This window comes from Solanum stenotomum, chromosome 5 (assembly GCF_019186545.1).
Source record: "Solanum stenotomum isolate F172 chromosome 5, ASM1918654v1, whole genome shotgun sequence".
NCBI classification, from domain to species: Eukaryota; Viridiplantae; Streptophyta; class Magnoliopsida; order Solanales; family Solanaceae; genus Solanum; species Solanum stenotomum.
The window spans coordinates 19233097-19253079 of NC_064286.1; the positions used below are offsets into that span (position 1 = coordinate 19233097).

General features: G+C 36.1%; 1 protein-coding gene across 4 annotated transcripts; it reads right to left on the reverse strand.

The window, feature by feature from the left end:
* Window positions 1-1067: 1067 nt before the first annotated feature.
* On the reverse strand, window positions 1068-19037 carry LOC125864895 (dynamin-like protein ARC5). 4 transcript variants are annotated; one of them, XM_049544995.1, is made up of 18 exons: window positions 18638-19037; window positions 18385-18549; window positions 18181-18303; window positions 17691-17912; window positions 16030-16163; window positions 15852-15944; window positions 15605-15668; window positions 15305-15353; window positions 11800-11882; window positions 11102-11259; window positions 10926-10986; window positions 8292-8354; window positions 8069-8169; window positions 4578-4635; window positions 3934-4284; window positions 2593-2757; window positions 2399-2505; window positions 1068-1484 (listed from the first exon to the last, which is right to left on the reverse strand). In XM_049544995.1, exons 1-17 carry the CDS (start codon window positions 18986-18988, stop codon window positions 2431-2433), a joined length of 2316 nt encoding a protein of 771 aa, XP_049400952.1. In that variant the 5' UTR covers window positions 18989-19037; the 3' UTR covers window positions 1068-1484; window positions 2399-2430. The 4 variants fall into 4 exon arrangements, with proteins under 4 accessions (XP_049400952.1, XP_049400954.1, XP_049400953.1 ...); XM_049544997.1 differs by lacking the exon at window positions 1068-1484 and having other exon boundaries at window positions 2218-2505; window positions 3934-4106; window positions 4221-4284; XM_049544996.1 differs by lacking the exon at window positions 1068-1484 and having other exon boundaries at window positions 2218-2505; window positions 3934-4133; window positions 4221-4284.
* Between the last annotated feature and the right edge of the window lie 946 nt (window positions 19038-19983).

The following is a 19983-nucleotide window of genomic DNA, read 5'->3' on the forward strand; positions in this document are numbered from 1 at the left end:
TTTACTTTTCAGTTTCAGTCTTGTTAGAGTTAGTTGGGGGCATGTCCCAACAACTCAATTCAGTTAGAGGCTTTCAGACATATATTAGATTCAGCTTGAGTTGTTAAGTATTGTTTAAGTCATTACTATACTCTTCATATATTTGATATATTCAAACTTGTTGGGTTTTTCCCTATTTCAGTTATTAACTATTTTTAGCTTCCGCACAGTGCATGATTTAACTGAACTTGTATAGGTATGTTAGGCCATGGGTTAGCTTGGGGTCACTTGTGCCACTAAGCACCATGTCGCGCCTAAGGGTAGCCTCGGGGCATGACAACTACCTAGTCCCTTCATTGTTCAGATGCTTGACAAGTTAGCCGAGAAAGAGTATTATTGCTTCTTAGATAGGTATTCTAGATACAACAAAATAGTGATTGCCCTCCAGAATCAGGAAAAGACAACGTTCATTTGTCCTTATGGCACTTATGATTTCAAGTGTATGCCCTTCGGACTTTGCAATGCACCTGTCATTTTTCAGAGATGCACGATGGGTATTTTTCACGTCATAATGGAGGATATGGTGGAAATATTCATGGATGATTTCTTATTCTTCGGAAAGTCTTTTGAGCTATGTTTGCACAATCTTGATAGGGTTCTTGCCCGATGTGAAGAGATGAATCTAGTGCTAAATTGGGAAAATGTCCTTTCTTGATTCGAGAAGGCATATATAGTTCTAGGTCACAAAGTTTCGAAGAATGGGCTGGAGGTTGATAGAGCCAAAGTTGAAGTGATAGAGAAGTTGTCGCTTCTAATTTCGGTGAAAAGGGTAAGAAGTTTTCTTGGGCATGTTGATTTATATAGAATGTTCATCAAGGACTTCTCCAAGACTACCAGACCTATGTGTAGTCTATTGGAGAAAGAGGTGAAATTTAAATTCGATGATATTTACGTTGCTAAAGAAAAACTTAATTGAAGCTCATATCTTGATTGCTCTTAATTGGGAGTTGTCATTTGAACTCATGTCTGATGCTAGCGATGTATTAGTGGGTGCAATATTGAGTCAAAAAAAAAGGTGTTCCATCCAATCTATTATATGAGCAAGACCCTTGATTTTGCACAGGCAAACTACACAGTGACAGAAACGGGGATGCTTGCTCTAGTGTTCGCCTTCGACAAGTTCAGATCGTATTTGGTAGGTACTAAAGTTATTGTTTATACTAATCACGCTGCTATTATGTACCTATTCAACAAGAAGGATGCAAAGTCAAGGCTCATTTGGTGGATTTTGTTGCTCCAAGAGTTAGATCCAGAGATCAGAGACAGAAAAAGCACCCAAAATCAAATTGTCGATCATCTCTCGAGGTTGGAGGATTCTTCACATGTACACAATGGAGGACAAATCCATGAAGAGTTTTTGGATGAGCAATTGTTGGCCCTAGATATCACTCAATTGTCTTGGTATGCGGATATAGTGAATTTGTTGGTAAGCGAAGTGTTTCCACCTGCAGCAACCACACAACAAAAGAAGTTAAACCATGATGTGAGAATCTACATATGGGATGGGTCATTCTTGTTCAAGTAAAGGCCAGAAAAAGTAGTAAGGAGGTGTATTCCAGAGAATGAGGTCAATCGAGTGCAAGAAAGTGGTCACTCATCACCTTATGAAGGCTATCATGGAGGTGAGCGCACAACCCACAAAGTGTTGTAATCAAGATTCTTTTGGCCCACATTATCAAAAGATGTCACTTACTATGTGAAACAGTGACCAGTGCTAGAGGATGGGTGCTATTTCGAGGAGACATGAGATGCTACTGAATATCAATCTTGAGGTAGAAATATCTGATGTGAGGAATTTCGACTTCATGGGTCTGTTCCCACCATCCAATGGAAACCAATACATTCTAGTGATGGGGGATTATGTGTCTAAGTAGGTTGAAGTTGTAGCTCTTCCCACCAATGATTCAAAGGTTGTCATAAAGTTCATGAAAAAACACATTCACTAGATTTGGGACTCCAAGAGCTATTGTTAGTGATGGAGGAAAGCATTTCATTAGTGTGGCCAAGTAGAAGTGTCGAACAGAGAAGTAAAGCAGAGATTGCAGAAGATTGTGAATGCGCAAAGGAAGGATTGATCCTTAAAGCTTCATGATGCATTATGGGTGTACAAAACAGCATGCATGAAGTCATTTTGCAGCATTAACAAAATAAAGGGATAAAACCCAATTGAACTACATTACTCAAGCAATTACCTAGTATAGGTTTTGGTTAATTTTACAGTCTTCAGCTGTGAATAAGGGAATCATACTAGAAGCTTCAATCATGTACAAGATGTTTTGTCATTTCTTCTTTCAATCTAATAAACTGAAGCATGCATTCAGAAGACATAATTACAGAATATTACTCTTGCATTTTGTACCATTCAGGAGACATCAACAACTGATGATTTAGTTACTGCCCAAACATGGCCTGCTGTGAATTAAGTTGTTCGTGTATGTAGCGAAATTTCTCTTTAAGCTTTTGTACCTGCAAATTTTGTCAATATTAAGAAACCGAAAGGGAGAAAGAACTCCAAGATTGACAATTACACAGGAAGGAGAATGGAATGGATACCCTTTTTAGCTCAATTTCAGTTTGCCGCTTGTCTTGCGCCACTGAATGCCGCAGGTTAGTGATGTCAAAAACATTATCTAAATTATCTTCAAAAGCAGATTCTAAGTCCTCACGAAGCATTGCAGGCAACTTGTCAACAACAGGCATGAGGAGAAAACAGTTGAACTGCAGATAACAACAATTTCTTTAGAAAACAAACAAAAAGAGGAAGTTGAAGCAACCTAACTTAATATGAAATGATTTTCGACTAAGTAAATGATCAAACATAATTGAATTGCATTTGCTCCATACTGAAAGCTGATGCAACCTCTAGGGATAGGGTCCAAGCTGGTATCTGATACTTTGATTAGCAAATTAGTGATATCATTCAGACTTACATATAACTACTAGAATTTTAATAGCAAGATATTATGAACAACACTTCATTTGGGATTAAGGCTTAAGACCCGTTTTCTTTTTCAAAGATTAAACGAAAAAGGGTCTAAATAACCCCTGAACTATGAGATTTGGTACAATATTGTCCTTCGTTTACCTTTCAGGCCAAAAGTGCTCTCGACATTAACCTTTCAAGCTAAAAATGCCCTTATTTCTAATGGCCCACACTCATAAGGTGGATGGAGTGCAATATTGTACCATATCTCATAGTTCATGGGAATTTTAGGCCCTTCCCCGTTAAAACAATTCGAAATTACCTAATATGTGGCCTCATATGATTGGCCTAATTTTGAGTTCCATAGTAAACATTAAAAAAAAGTTAGTCCGCTCTCCACACTCACTCCCCACCCCACCCCACACACCCCACAACCCCCGCACTTTTCTTCTTGGATATCAGACACCATTAAAAAAATTAAGTTTTCTTTCAACTTACGACAGAACAGAAAAGGACAACCACATTCATATAGAAACAATTAGTTCAACATTCCCCCATGATAATAGTACAAATCAAAAGAATATGAACATGTAAGTTCATTCTGAGTTTGAGTCCCGAATATCCTAATTAGGAACAACAACGACCTACCCAATGGAATCTCACAATTAGGAAGAGATTAAAAGAAAAAAGAATGAACAAGACAATTAGGTAACTGATAGCAAATTTTACATTAATAGAAAATAATATATTTTTTAGATGGGACAATCAAACCAGGCCGGTATGTATTTTAGTTGGGTCCCGGGTAATGAGTTGAGTTCTAATAAATTAGGGGTTTATTTGAAATAGACCAATAAACATTTAAGATTGTTTGCTCAACATATGAATGCGTATAATTTATATTAATCATTCAGATTCAAACCATTAAATATCTTTATAGCCATGAATATTTAGTTCTGCTGAGAAAAGTGTACCTTTAGTTCTGTTGATGCAAGGAAATATTCTCTTATGCCATGAAATATTTGTTGAACCAATGCATAAACAATCCTTTCAGAAGAAGGAGCAAGCCTCCTATTCCAAAGTGTGCTATCTAAAAGGTCGGCCAGTCTTGTTTCTGTTGTCTGAGTACTCATATTTGAATCATTACCTGAAGCCAAATGGCTAAGCTTTACATCTGTCCTGGGCTTAACATCCTGCTTGTTATCACTGGCTACAGATGCAGTTGACAAATCTTGAGAAAGACCAGTAGATGTGGAATTACCAATAATGGCAGACTGTTCGGATCCACCAAATGAATCTAGGAATTGACGTAATCCAGCCCGATTCTGGAAGGGTAACAGTATATATGCAGATAGATTAGACCAGCAAAGAATTATGACAGGAAAACAATGAACAAGTTGTTACCAAAGCAAATAATGCATGTCAGCCACTACGGACTCAGACCAGGCAGAGGGAAAAGAGAAATCAATAGACAGAGGACCAACTTAGATGCCACTATGTTTTACCTCATATATTTTCAGAAAACACATCAATTCAAAGGACTGAAACCCAAAGATCGATAAAAGATATAGAATGGGTCAACAACCATTATATTTTAATTTACATGCAGTAAGCTGACCTTATTGTGGAGGGACCATGTCACATAGCGAGTGGTGCTCACTAAATCCTCCATGCACCTGGAACACGTATAAACAACAAAAGACTAGAAATTAATCAAATGCTAAACTGAAAGCAATTTTCTTGGCATATCTGAAATGTACATGAGAAGTATCCTCTGTGAGCATTAGAAATGAAGTCTCACAGGTCATACAGCAAAAAGGTAAGGAAATACAAAACCAAGAAAACATAATGGGAACCACACGCACTTAGGTTAATCTAAAAATTGTAAGGATAGAGATTTTGAAGCCATTCTAATAAATCGCTAAGCTCAGTGGGATATCTGGAAACACAAAAGTTAGTAATGACAAGGATTGAAATTTAGATCCTGGTGATATCAAAAGAGAAAACAGAGATAACAAGCTTACCAAGATAGAAGTCTTTTTATCAAACACACAGTTTACACCACTTTATGTTTACGGAACATAAAAGTTATAATAAAACTGATAGAAAGAGGGGGGAGGGGGCAAGGAAATCATGTTAATTATTGCCATTTATTAAAAGGCATTTTTGAGATGAGCCCAGGGTGGAGCGCAGTAAGAACTAGGGATGGCAATGGGGCGGGGCGGGCTGGATTTAAGGCGGGGCAGGTTTTAGGTTGTGCAGGGCGGATGGGATGCAGGGCAGGTTGAGGTGGGTTTTTTTAAAACTAATGTGGGGCGGGTTGAGGTGGGTTTTTTAAAAACTAATGTGGGGCGGGTTGAAGTGGGTTTTTTTAAATTAATGCGGGGCGGGTGGCGGGTATATGTGATTCTATGTGGGTTCAAGCTTAATATTAACTTTTCACATGGGCATTATTTATTAAGATAATTTCTTTAAAGCTACTAAAATATTCAAGATAGTAAATAAAAATTGTTCAATAAAAAATAATACAATTTCTTACATTGTTTCTCAATTGGCCTCTAAAAAATAAATTCTAAGTCACTATCCTATTAAATTAATACAACTTAATGAAAAATGAATTTATTTGTATGAATTTTATTTTTAGTATCAAACTTAACTAGAAAAAGAAAATATTATAAAAATTATGCGGAGCGGGTTCATGTGGAGCGGGTTCATGCAAAGCGGGTTGAAAATGAAAAAGGTAATTATGCGGGGCGGATTAAAAAATTTGCGGGTTTAAGTCAACCCGCCCCGCCCCATTGCCATCCCTAGTAAGAACGCATAGGGAAGATTTGTGGGGGGTGAAAGTACCATAAGGCGTAAGCCCCATCAGTCTGGGTGTACAGTTAGGCATTGGGCAAATTTTTGTTTTGGGGCGTAAGCCTAGAAAACCTCTCCTAACTAAAATTAAAATTGTTAATTAAGTCCTTGAATTAAAAATTTCAACTTGTTATTAAATTTTAAGCAGATAAAAATCTTTAAAATATAAATATTTTTTATTCTCAGGCCCTGATTTTATTCCTTCTCTTCCTCCTTCGGGTATAGATGAAAAATGATCAATGTGCAAACTACAAAGCAAAAACACATCATTCTTCATCACTTGCTATGGTTTGATGCTCCTGATTGTTTGTTCCGTCTTTGCTTTCTTTTTCAAGTTAATTTATAAAATTCCACTCAATTTTTTAAAAAGTCGAATTAGTTTTTCGAGATGACCAGTTTTGTCTCTTGTTTAGTCAATTATTGATTGTGATTATTGTTTTGAGATGTAGCACTTCTATGTACATTTTCATTTATTTTATATTTTGTTGAAAATTCTATACTCCCTGTGTCCAACAATAGTTGTCCACTATTGACTTTGCACACTTCTTAAGAAACTATAAATAGAAGGCTAATTTACTATACTCCCTCTGTTCCTTTTTATATGTCATCCTTACTATAAATAGTTGGTTCATAATACTTGTCATTTTATAAAACCAATGCATAAATTACAATATTCTTCCTATTATACCCTTAATAGTTAATTAGTTTTGAAAATGGATATTTGACCAACCTAGAAAAACTAATAAGTAATTAATGTTCATAATAAAACCTAGGAGTACTTCATACATTGATTAATTACTCTCACCATTGCACTACTCTATAAAATCTGATTTTGAGAAAGAAATTTCAACAAATAAATTAAAAATAAAAGATGGAGAAAAAATCAAAAATAATCTTGAAAGTTGAAGCTTCAACAAATTTTATCAAGGAAGATGTCGGTAGTGTAACTATATTAAGATCAGGAATTTCTCGTCTAATTTCATTATCAATAACATCATATTTAACAGGAATATTTAAATCAATTTGAAGTAATGGAATTTGAATATTTTGTGATGTTGTCATATTTGCTTTATGAATTTATAAAAAATCATTTTTACACAAAATATATAGGAAAACTGAGCTGGGAAAAATTTAATTTTTTAAATTTTGGATTAATTCGTATTGAAAAATTTTGGCTCCAAAAATTTAAATAGTCATCCAAATGCATTTCAATTTTTGAAATCTAGCATATGTATCATTTATTGAAAAGTTGACTTTAAAAAAACATTAAATAAGGATAGAATTGTATACTTAATTTTTTAATGCAAGTGAAATCTAAAAAAAAGGTGACATATAAAAAGGAACGGAGGGAGTATCATCCTTTGAATATACTCCCTTCGTTCTTTTTTATATGTCACCTTTTTAGATTTCACTTGCATTAAGAAACCAAGTTTACAATTCTACCTTTTTTTAATGTTTTTTTGAAGTCAACTTTTCAATAAATGATAAATAAATCTATCTTTTATTTTTAATTTGTTTGTTGAGATTTATTTTATATAGTAATGCAATGGTGAGAGTAATTAATCAATGTATGAAGTAATTACAATGAACATTAATTACTTATTAGTTTTCCTAGGTTGGTCAAATATTTATTTTCAAAACTAATTAACTATCAAGAGTATAATAAGAAGAATAGTGTAATTTATGCATTGATTTTATGAAATGACAAGTATTATGGATCAACTATTTATAGCAAGGATGACATATAAAAAAGAACAGAGGGAGTGATAAATATAATGTCTACAAAAATGACTATGATTAATGATGAGGGTAAATTAAGAACTAAGTATAAAATTATCCATTGATTTCATAAAGTGGACAAGTATTGTTGGACATCCCAAAATAGTATAGTAGACAACTATTGTTGGACGGAGGGAGTAATTTTATATGTAATTTTATCTTTTTCAGTATTACCTATTTTTATTATATTAATTTATAAAATAATAGAAATAACATAATCACAGGGCTTATGCCTCACTGTGTATCAAGTAAAACGCCTCACCTTGCACTCGAACCTTTTAAAACATTGATGATAACCATCCAATAAAATAAAGAAACTAAACTAAAATTTTAAAAAGAAAAAAAGCTAGGATCATTTGTGTTTTGACAGTTGGAGCTGAAGAACCTTATGATCACCACAAGCTATTCTAGACAATGATAATTGTGAAAAGTAATTTGAACATGAGAGTATAAATGGAGAAAAGCATTTACTTTTCACGGCATGATTTTTCAGTGGATTCTGCAAAATTGTTGAAGGCATCTGCTACACGCCTCAAAAATACATCATGGCCACTCAGGTACTCCCCTTCTTTCTATGGAAACAAGTCAAACATCAAAGCATTAGTTTTCAGAGGAACATGATGACATTAATTGCATGAATCCTCAAATATTGCAAGGGAAGAACAGCAAACAAACAATACAAAGTAATTTGTACCTGAAGAAGATAAACAGCAATTGGAAGTAACCGTTTCAGAATGTGTGATAGCCTGCAACCCAACTGTAAGCAAACAGTGGCAGACTTGGTAAGGTTACATAAATATGGGAGAGTAATAAGAAGAATGAAATGATCATAGAGAAGCAAGAAAAATTACTGAGAATATTATAAATCTGTAACATGCCAAAAGAAGGGTACTTTTATTCCTGGCGAATTTTCTCCAGCTAACTTCTTCAAATCATTTTGCGACTTATCAGAACTGATGCACAGCTCTTGATATCTCCAATTAAAATGAATCTTTCATATTGGAGAATTACATGTTTGTTACAAGCTATAATATAGATGGACTATTAAAATTTGCGACACCATTCTCTTTCTTTCCCTAACTTAAGCTCAGTTTCAGCCCATATTACACATCCCAACTTCTTTTGGGTGCATGCACAATTTTGAGAAACTGACTGCCACAGATAATGTATGGATCAATTTCTCAAACTCTATCCATATGGGAAGGTGATTTGGAAGAAAAGGTGGCTTAGCAGGTGGTGATGATCAACATTCAAGTATCCACTGCAAATATGAACGCAGTGTAGTTACCCTTTAGTCAAAATATGAATACAGTGAAGATTTTATATCATTAACTGTGTAATCTAACTTACCAGCAAGCTGTATATGGTATTTTACTTCGTTAGATATAACTTTGGATGTAATGACCTGTATGGTCGTTTTGTAGTTTAGACTTATTTTCCCCAATCTGACCCTCTCCGTAGCTTTCTTTTGTTGTTTATGACTTGCAGGGATGTGCAGCATGGTTCCCGATGTGATCGGATGCATCTCGGAGAATCTAGTTTTGGATATTTGGAATTTGAGAAGTTTTGACCAAAGTCTATTTTGAGTTAGATTTGAGTTATGACGATTCCATTAAGTTCAGAGAGTGATCTATGACCTAGTCGGATGTTTTGCATATATAGTTCATGTATTCCGTATCTGTACTTTTGTAGCATTTTATCATGCTTTCATATGTTGTCTCGTGCATAATGTACATGACAAATCATTCGGTTATTGTCCAATGGATCTAGAAGACTGGATTCCAGAAGGAAAGATGATACGGTGATTATCCGATGGGTCTGGGAGACCGGATTCTGGATGGAGTGATGATACTATTTTACCCGATGGATCTACAGACTGGATTTCGGGGGCAGTACACGGACCATGCGAGTCCCCCGTGGGATGGGAGACCAGATTCTGGATGGAGTGATGATACTACTTTACCCTATGGATCTACAGACCGGATTTTTGGGGCAGTACATGGACCGCGCAAGTCCCCCATGGGTCACAACTACCTACAGAAGGAGCGTGTGTATACTGGTGCATTGGACATTGCATCTCATCTCATATTACTTATATTCCACTGCATTTCAGTTGATTGGCTACCTTGCTTGATATTGATTTTTGCCTGTTTGGTTGAGGTTATTTGAATCTACTTGCTTAACTTGCTGATTTCCAGTTATTTCTGAGAACTGTGACTATCTTGTTCCATTTACCTGTTGAATTATCCATATCTATGATTGATATGATTATTGAGAAGTGTGGAAGTAAGCATGGTAAGACCAGCCCTCGCCATCGCTTCATTTAGGGTTGGTCAACGATGTTGCTGAGCACACATGTTTTCCCTACTCACCCTTGTTTCCTGCACCTTTTGTGTGCAGATTTTTTCCTAAATTTGAGTGGTAGGTTATCTTGCATCCATTTGGTGATAGTCTGGAGTATTCGGGGTGAGCTGCTTGTTTATTCCGCAGCACCGGACTCCATCCCTTTTTGTTTTATCTCTATCTTTTCTTATCGGACAATCGTAGTACTTATTGAGAGTGTAATCCTATTTAGAGGCACTAGTACTTCTGACACTAGGTTTTGGATAGCGTCTGCTGTATTTTCCGCACTTCCTATATTATGAATGTCTTGTATTGACCCTACTATCAGCTTTTATCGTACTTCCGTTTTTAAAGTTGCTAAAAAGGGACTTAGTAGTGTAACTGATTCAACTACGGGGTTTGGGTTGGTGTCATCGTGGCTTGGGATTTTGGGTCATGACATTTGGACGCGTTGACAGTTTTCATTGTACCCGCGAATATTCTCGCCAAACCTACCCGCAAGTTTAGGATAACATGGTGGATAGGAGGAGGGTTACATTGAAAGTTTAGTACCTACCATTGGTATGGGTAGCATAAGCATAGACTATAGAGAGCTTTTAAAAGTGGAGCATGGATCTTTTAAGACTCAACCCATGCCCTGCCCATTTCCATCTGTGCCAACATACAACTAAAGGTCAGTAATTCATAGAGGTGTTCTGTTGGTGCAAGTTTTTTACCCTTGTATTTTAGTCATAAGACTCATACCTGCCACATCTTAAGTTCTAGAAGGAACAACTAATCTTTGTCACTCTCTTTGAGACACAGATTCTCTCACCAAAACTTAGAATACTTGCCTAGCCCTAGCCCTACATAACTTAGCTGAGAGTTGAATCAATTCACCACCTAGCATATATGAATTACAGATGATTTAACTCCATAACAGATGACAATTAGAAATTACAGAATATTCAGAAAATAATAATAGACGAAAATAGCACTAAGTTACCTGATGAAGGAAAGGTTCAAATGTATCACGAGCCTTGGCAACAGCAATTACACAGGCTGTTCTAAATGCTCAATGTTTCAAGCAAAGGTAAAACAAGAATTAGCAAACAGGAATCAGAAAATAAGAAGCAGACCTAGATATAAATGTAAAATCATGAACTCCAAGTGTATAGGCACCTGGAATAATTAGTTCCATCATGAATGTCTTCAACTCCACATGCATTCACTATTTCTTCCCGTGTAATTGGAGGGCATTTAATTCCTCCAACGACAAAACGAAACTCAGCCATTGCACGATGATATTGAGCGCCTCCATAAAGACGCATACCTGCATTCTGCATGGAATAACAATAACTTCACTAATAAGTAATTTTGATGAAACTCCTGGTACGGCCTTTTGACAGAAGACTAGATAGACTTGTCTTAGACAATAACATATCTATTAAGCAGACAATTAAGACATTCTGAAAGTGATTCACTCTCCTATTTCGCTCCAATTTACAAAATACTCCTAGTAGACAGCTTTGAAGATGAAAAGTTGAAAAACTTGTGGAAACAGCATAGGAACCGGCATCTACTATTAGTAGGAAACTGCTAAACGAGTATTTCAATCTTGTAACCAACACCTACAGAACAAACGAAGTGGTCTAAGGTATGCAATTTGCTTTCCATCAGAATTAATTAAAACCAATTAAATGATCCAATATCCCCTCAACAATACTAGAATCACTGGCAGGACAATATGTGTTGTGCCTCAAGCAACTGTCACATCTGCACTGCATGTCTAAGTATCGACTTCCAAAATTTTCCCTTTTTTTTTAATCTAACCACAGGATCAAAAACTAATCAAAATTTACAGATAAATAAATGCTTACAGGTATCAGTTTGTGTGGGAACTGAAGACCATCAGATCCAATAAATGCCCCTCCATTGACCCTCTCATCTTGTAGGGTTTCTCCTGCACCCATACACAGAATTGAGCTTGTTGAAACCCGAACATATATAAAGTAGGCTTCTGCCTCCAAAAATATTAGAAGTGTGTAGTTTGACTTCATCATAAAAATCAACTTCTGCAGTTGGGTTAGTTCAGTCAGTTCTGCTCTGTTGTTACGATTCACTTTCCGTCTTTTTAAATAACCAAAATACCGGACACCTCAATTAAAATATTACTCTTTTATGTCCCAATTTATGTGGCACACTTTCCTTTTTAGTTTGTCCCCAAATAAAATGTCACCTTTCTATAATTAGAAACAACTTAACTTTAGAATTCCCCTTTTACCCTTGATGAAATTATTTATAGCCACACAAATATCTAAGGCTTGTATTAGACCACAAATTTCAAAAGTTTTCCTTTTTTAAACTTTGTGCCAAGTCAGTACTACATAATTGGGACGGAGGAAGGACAAGATAGAATAATACATCTATAAACACACACACACATGCATAGAATATACACTGAGCCTACAAGGTACAGCCAATAGGGTTTCTGACTTCCTACTCCACTTCTTTATTTGGTTTCCTATTCCAAAGTTCCATCTCATTTTCACTCTTTAATGTCACTCTGCGTCTCTAACTTGTTTCTTTAGTCTTTCACACTTTCAATCTTTTGACTCCTTAGTTTCATTTTCTGTTTTATGCTGCTGCTCATGCATTCTCTGCTGAGTGATCACCCTCATGGGCCTTGATCCTAGTATCATAGCCATCGGCTATGGAGCAATGACAGAAGGCAAGCAGCCCAATCATGCTTATTTTACACATGTTTTTTATTTCTTTTTTTTTAATCACATATTCAATATTATTGCAACAAAATGAGAGGAAAATGAATTTTGGGCTTAACTCAACCCCGAAATTAACTAATGATGTGAGACTTGTCCAAGACCATATAAAGATACTATGGCCCATACCTTCAACCAATGCGGAACTCTTAACACCCTTTTGTTTACCCTCCACCCCTCCACGAACACTAAAACATCTCAGACGTGGATACGTAATATGGGGGTCCAACTTTGGGTAACTCAACATTAGGGATGGGTCTGACTCTAATATGATGTGAATCCGACATTGGTTGAGGATATTGTTGTAAGTCACTTTGTATGGTTTTTGATAGTTCTCATCTCATGAGTTTACTTTTTTGAGGTTAAGTCTAAGGTCCTTTTTTATTTTCATGATCTCAAAGCAGGCAAAGGAGTTGAGTTCAATTCAAAGTGTCACCCGTTATCAAAATGAACATCTAAACACTTTTTTTATAAGGTAAAACAAACTTCTTAGTACATAACCCATGAAAAAGAATTATGCCCGCACATGATGGAACGCATTGCACATCTAACAAAAATAAATATAATATGTCCCCTCTCTAACAGCTTAACATTTGTACATACACCAATTAAACAAAACTTAAGTCATAGCTTAATTTATAGAACTTTTAATTGCTTATACTAAGTAGGACTCCTCAGAGATAAATCTCATGTTTTGCTTGCTTGTTCAAGTTCTTTGAAGACCTTAATCAATGGAACACAAGCCTTTCAAAATTTGTGATTACTTTTTTTTTTTTTTTTGATAACCGAGAAATCCGTCTGTGACCAGCCCTTTGGACCAATCACAGCCTTCTAAACTCAGTGGATAATGGGCCCGCCCCTCTACCCTTCTCCACTTAAATACCGGGCTTCGCTTTGCATGGTGTGGGGCTTGAACCTGCGACCTAAGCCACAAATCCTCTACCTTTTGCCACTTGAGCTAGGCCTTGGGGGCAATTTGTGACTACTTTTTGACATGCTATTTTACTCTGGTGTAGTATTAGCTGATCTTCAAGCTGGTATAGTTATTACATGTCTGTTCACTGAGTAGGAATTATTAGTTGGTTGCAGAAACAAAAGTGAGAACACAGTAGAATTTTCAAACATAAGAAATACAAAGTGAAATTTGAAGCAACAAAATAAAGCCAGAAAAAGAGACCCATCTAGACTAAATGGATCTAGCTAAATAGTGTTAAGTTGTGGATTCTTGAAAACTAAAAACTTAGTACTAGACTGAATCAGTGTTCTTAAAGGCGAGCGCCTCTCGCCTTTGGCGACAAGGCGAGGCGAGGCGAGGGGTTTGCGCCTATTTCAGGCAAGGCGTGGCGAGATCAAAAAGGCGAGCCAAGGCGAGGGGTGACGTGGAATTGGCGATGCAATAGGCGTCGCCTTTTTCTTCTTTTTTTTTTAGAAGTCTGAATTTTAATAATTAAAAAGCCAAATAATCAAATTAGGGTTTTTTTTGGGTATTTTTTCAAACATATGACGCGACTGCTGCTCCTCATTTCGCGACCGGAGACTTGAAATCAATCCCTCGACTGGAATTAGAGTTCGCGACTGCTGCTGCTGCGATTGGAAACTTGAAGTCGACTGTCGCGACTGCTGCTGCTGCGAGTTCGCGATTGCTGCTGCTGCGAGTTCGCGACTGCTGCTGCTGCGAGTTCGCGTCTGCTGCTGCTGCTCAGCTTGAAAAAGTACAGAGAAGAAGAAGAGGAGGAGTTTTTTCTTGAAAAGTACAGTAAAGTACAGAGAAGAAGAGAGAAGAAGAAGAGGAGGAGTTTTTTCTTGAAAAGTAAAGGAAGTACACAGCTTTCTTATCTTTTTTCAAAAAGTAGAGTCTTTTCAACTTTTCTTGAAAAAGAAAACTAGAGACAAAGAGTTTCTCTAGATAAGTGTGTCCTTTTTTATTTATAAAATAAATTATACTTTTAATATTTATTATATTTTCTCTCTTCTTTAACAATTATACTCCTCTTATTTTGTATGTAATTATATCAAAATATGCAATTCATTATTATATATATTTCATAAATATTTTTAGTAATATTTTATTATATATATATATATATATATATATATCCACTTATTTGGTATTAATTGGCGCCTCGATTCAAAAAGGCGAGCGCCTCGCCGCGTGGCGAGGCAGGCCCTTGTCGCCTTTTGTCTCCTCTCGCCGTCCAAAACACTGGACTGAATAAAGTGGGACAGAAATGAACAGTGTGACGTCTAAAATTTAATACTCCACATAGTCAGTTTAATTTCGCATTTCCAACCTTCTCGTTGCTGAAAGTCTACACATCTAAAATCTTCAATTTTATGAAAATGGCATTCCAAGATGCAAAATTGTAGGCAATCTACTTTGCAGAAAATGATTTACACTTCCAATTAACTCCAGATTAAAGAATCATCTCCATAAAAAGACAAATGATCATTGGAGAGGAGAAGAAAAGGTAAAGAACATATGGTCACTCTTGGTTTATGTCAAGAAAGAAAATTTCATTTGCTAAAACTGAAACTAACATCAGGTAACGCTTTTAAAAGATATAGCCTTTATAGATCAGAATACCAAGCTGGGACGTAATTTTACCGAATTTGTCTGGTGGTGCAATAACCGTTCCTTTCAACAGCAGTGACAACTGAGAAACAACCAAACTTCAGTTAGGTGGCTTATCTACTAAAATGACACCACTAAACTTTTAAAAATGAGCTAATGGTAAGACCGTTGTGAACAGTAAGAACCATTAGGCAAGCAAAAGAAACATGTCCAGTGTATAAACTAAATGCAGACCACTTGAAGAATGGTCTTTCCCTTCAACATAAATGAAAAAAGATATTATGTGATGAAGATAGAATTTAGGCATATATTGGTTTGGGGCAAACTTCACACCTTGGTCAGAAATAGATCATGGAAAGTTCTTCCTTTCTCCTTCAGTTTTGCTTCATTCAAAGAGCTGGAACAATGGAATAAACATCAAATTTGGAAAAGTATATAAAGATAACAGAGATGCATTAAATATTTCTTGCCAGGAAAAATGACAATAGATCCCTCTATGAACAGTTAAAATGCAATATGCACCACTGTCAGTTTAAATTGTTTCTTCTGCGTTATCCAGCCTAAGAGAGTAGCTGCATACCTGAGTTGTTGATCTAATTCACTCAGCTTTCTAGTGCTGCTCCGGTACTCTTTCTCGAGGAGGGGAATTATTGATGGCACACTATCCATGTACCTGGGTAACATTACATTTTGAAGGTTAAAGTTTTGGAATCAAATGAAAGACTTGAGGCCCAAAAAAAGGAGAAAAAAAAATGTACCTTTTCAAGAGCAACTCCTCCAAGAACAGCCTAAGGTTGTTAACACCTATTCTGCTTCTTTCCTGCTTTGAAAGTGCTCTGCCCAACTTCTCCTCCAACGCTACTAAATCTTCCACCTCCCTTGATGAAATAGCCTGTAAATCACAGCAATAATGATGTATTCCACAGGACATTGCAACCTAGCTCTACTCATCTACATTCAACATTGAATCATAGTGGTATACGGTATACCTGTCAAACAAATTCTTATAATTTTTTTTATTTTTAATAGTAAAGGTACATCTCAAGTAAATAGCTCAGCAGATCTTGTTATAGTTGATTCAGGCTCATCTACAATTTACAAATATTTTAAACTGCAGCTAAGAAGACCTAAATAGCTCCTATAATAAGGTAATACACTTGAAGTGATACAATAATCCTGAATTTGCTGGTAATCTAGAAGAAGGGAAGATGCAGAGCCTGGAACGTTGCTTCGCTAGCCATCATGCTTTGGTCTTGTGGAAAGAGAAATAAAAGAGCTTTCAAGGGGATGGAAAATGATTTTGTACACTTGAGAAATAACCTTCTATTCTTAGTTAATTTTTGGTGCACCCATGAGATTCACATTCATATAGAAGATTGGGTGTCGTTTTTTAAATAACCATACCATGGTGTAGGTTCTTTAACAGGTTGTAATGGGATTTATCCCATATTAATTAAATTTACTTTATAAAAAAAAAAAAAATAGCAGAAGACTACCAATCAAAAGGACAGCTTGATGCAAGAAGCATCATGCGTTAATGCAGGGTCCGGAGATGGGGTGCCCTAATGCAAACATCAGTGGCTTGAATCCATGACCTATATAGGTCACAGGGAGATAACTTTACCTTTTCCAAGGATGCCCCTCAGAAGACTACCAATAAAAAGAATTGCACAAAACCTTTTCCTGATAACATGCATTGTGATATCAGTACTTGTTATACAAAAACCAACGGGAATAGACTTTCTCAGAATGTAATATAGCATGCATTCTATCTAGTGATTCTCAAGTTATTGCACCACCGAATGGAAATCCAACCAACATGGATGCAGATAACATACCTAGCTGCAAGAATCACTTCAAAGGCACAGAAGCCACATCACAGGATCAACATAAATGGCTGTTGTATTCCTGAAGAAATAGTTGGGACTGCATATTTAAGAGCTTTTATGCTTTTTACAATTGGATTAGTTAATTGACCAACGGAACACTCACCAATTTCCAGATGTACACTATGTTTTCTGTTCTACAAACAATGTTATCGATACAATGACGGAACAGAAAGTCAATTTTTGCACTCTCCTTTGGGCATTGTTTTTGTGAAGAGCCGAAAAAACAAAATCAAATGGCATAAGGTAAAAGCATCACAAATTTCTACTGGATACTTAATGATCTTTTACTTGGTCAACATGGAAGTTTCACCCTTAGCCCTTCCGACCACACGACAAGGAGTTAACTTGAAGAAATCCCGGTTACACTGAGTAATCCTATGAAATGCCAAAATGAACCAAGATTGAAATACAGTTTGTCCTTCACTGAATGATGCAGCACAAATTTCAAGTAACATTCCCCATTATCGTAACTTTCTCATAGAAAAAGAAAGGCATATGCCATATGGGGATTGAGAGGTCAGAAATCAAACCTGTTTGAACTCATCATTGGATCTGAAAACTGATTCAGGTCCAAAACCAACTCTCCCAGAAGGGACAGATGTAAAAAAGGGAGAATCACCCAACATAAATCCATCAAGTGTACTGGCTGGTGGGGAAAGGAAAACTTCCACATCAGAAGCTCGTGCAAACTGAGGTATTTTGGTATCAAGCTTTGTAGCAACAACCACAGTCCTTGAAAGCTCCGGATCAATCTGTTATACGATTCCACACATGAAAAAAGTAAAGATGTTATAGAGAACACTCAAGAGCACACAAACATCTGAACACGCTGTGTTTAACACGGTGACATGGAAAAGCATCAATCTTCATAGATTTATTTTAACCGTTTCGGCATACATAAAGGAGTTTTACCTTCATTTTTGCCAGCACATATCATATTGTAGTAAAAACATTGTGCAAACTTTAGGCTATAACTTATCAGGAGCACCTTTGGCAAAATTAGAATAAAACAGGCAGTACCTGCATCACTACCCTCCTCGTAGTTGCATTGCTCCAATCATTACAATCTTCAAGGCACAATATAATGAGTTCTCTGTGCTGCATTTTGGCTCGCACCAACGACTCCACTGCACGAGCTTGAGCCTGCAATGTATATGGTCTCAAGCTTCAAATAATTGTGTTTTCATATTACACAATTTTCAAAATAGTGGAAAATAATTGGACCTGTAAAGCCCGATTTTTCCGACTAGGTGCTGGAGCAACAAGTCCTGGAGTGTCAATAATAGTAAGGTTGGGGCAATATTTGTATTCTATTCTGATGATTATCTCTTTTGCAGAAAACTGACATGTTTCCTTCTCCAATCTCATGTTTTCAGCCTCAATATATGCCTACAAGAGACAATATAATCAGGAAAAGTTTACTCCCTAATGTAAGGAAAAAACTTTTGACACATCCACCATAATATAAGGTTGATACCTGAATATCTTGGAGAGATTTTTCATGAGAAACAGAGGGGTCAGAATCAGACAAGAGATGGCAAAGGGGAGTGTCACACTCGGGGTTGTATTTCATGTGAAGAGTAATGGGTCGTCGAGTCTTGGTTCCACCACCGACATGATTGAATTGGAACCCCATTAGAGCCTCCACCAGTGCACTTTTTCCATCTGTCTGGTGCCCCACTACAAGCACAGCTGGTGCATCAAATGGAGTGTCGAACTCTTGAGCCAAACCGTGCAGCTCATTGTAAGCCTCATATAGCCTCCATTGCCCCTCCAATTCGTCAATATTTTTGGTAGCGGAATCTGGTGAACTTTCTTCGCCCGCCATTTTCAAAGATCCAGAGACTACAGACTAGTGAGTTGAGTGTGTATGTGTGACTGACTATTTGTGAAGCCTTTATCTCAATTGAATTTTGGAACCACCCAAATAATTTCGAAAGGATTGATTGGGAAAAAAACATGTTTGGGCTGTGCTTTCATTTGGGCCAACAAAACAAAGTTTGTTTTGGATCTTTTCCTTCCTCTTCTTTTCAAATGGTTCACTTTTCTTTATTGAAAAAAGATTCTTAAAAAAAAATTAGAATAATCATATATTTAGGTGATACGTATTGTAGAGTTTAGAGTAGAGTTGCAATCTGAGTTATTCTTATTAGGAAAATATTCGATTTTTTGAATCGTGCTTTCTTTCTTCCTATCTATTAATTAAAATATTTTTAGGATAAATCATTTTTCTATCAAGGTTAAGGAGTCAACTGAGCATCTCTACGGCAAATTGAATATCCTAATCGAATCAGAATTCACACCACCCGCCCTTAACAAATAGGAGGTGTTCCCTTCTTTTTTCCAATGATTATCTTTCCTAAATTACAAAAATTGTGAAGATAAAAGAAGGATAATCAATAAAATAAACCAAGTTTTTAATTATTTTCTTGATCTCTCTCTTTTGGTATGGCCCAATTTAATTTGTTATAAGGTCAAAAACACATGTATCAATTTAAATTGTTTATTAGTCTAATAGAATTTAAATTTAAATATGCTAATAAATGAATTTAATAAGAAAAAAATTAAAACAAAGTAAATCAAATGACACAATAGAGCTTAGTTGCTTGATGTTTCAGCTGGATTTGGAGATAGTGAAGCGTGATCGTCTAAGATGATTTGATGTAAGTATTTGAGAGCAAAGAATATGAAAATATTAAAAAACATAGACCACAAAAATATTTGTATTATCAAGAATCTAGCCCTTTACAGGTAAATAGAAATTACTATTTATAGGCACCAAGGATAATACATCAGCTAATAGAAAACCTCACTCGAGCCCTA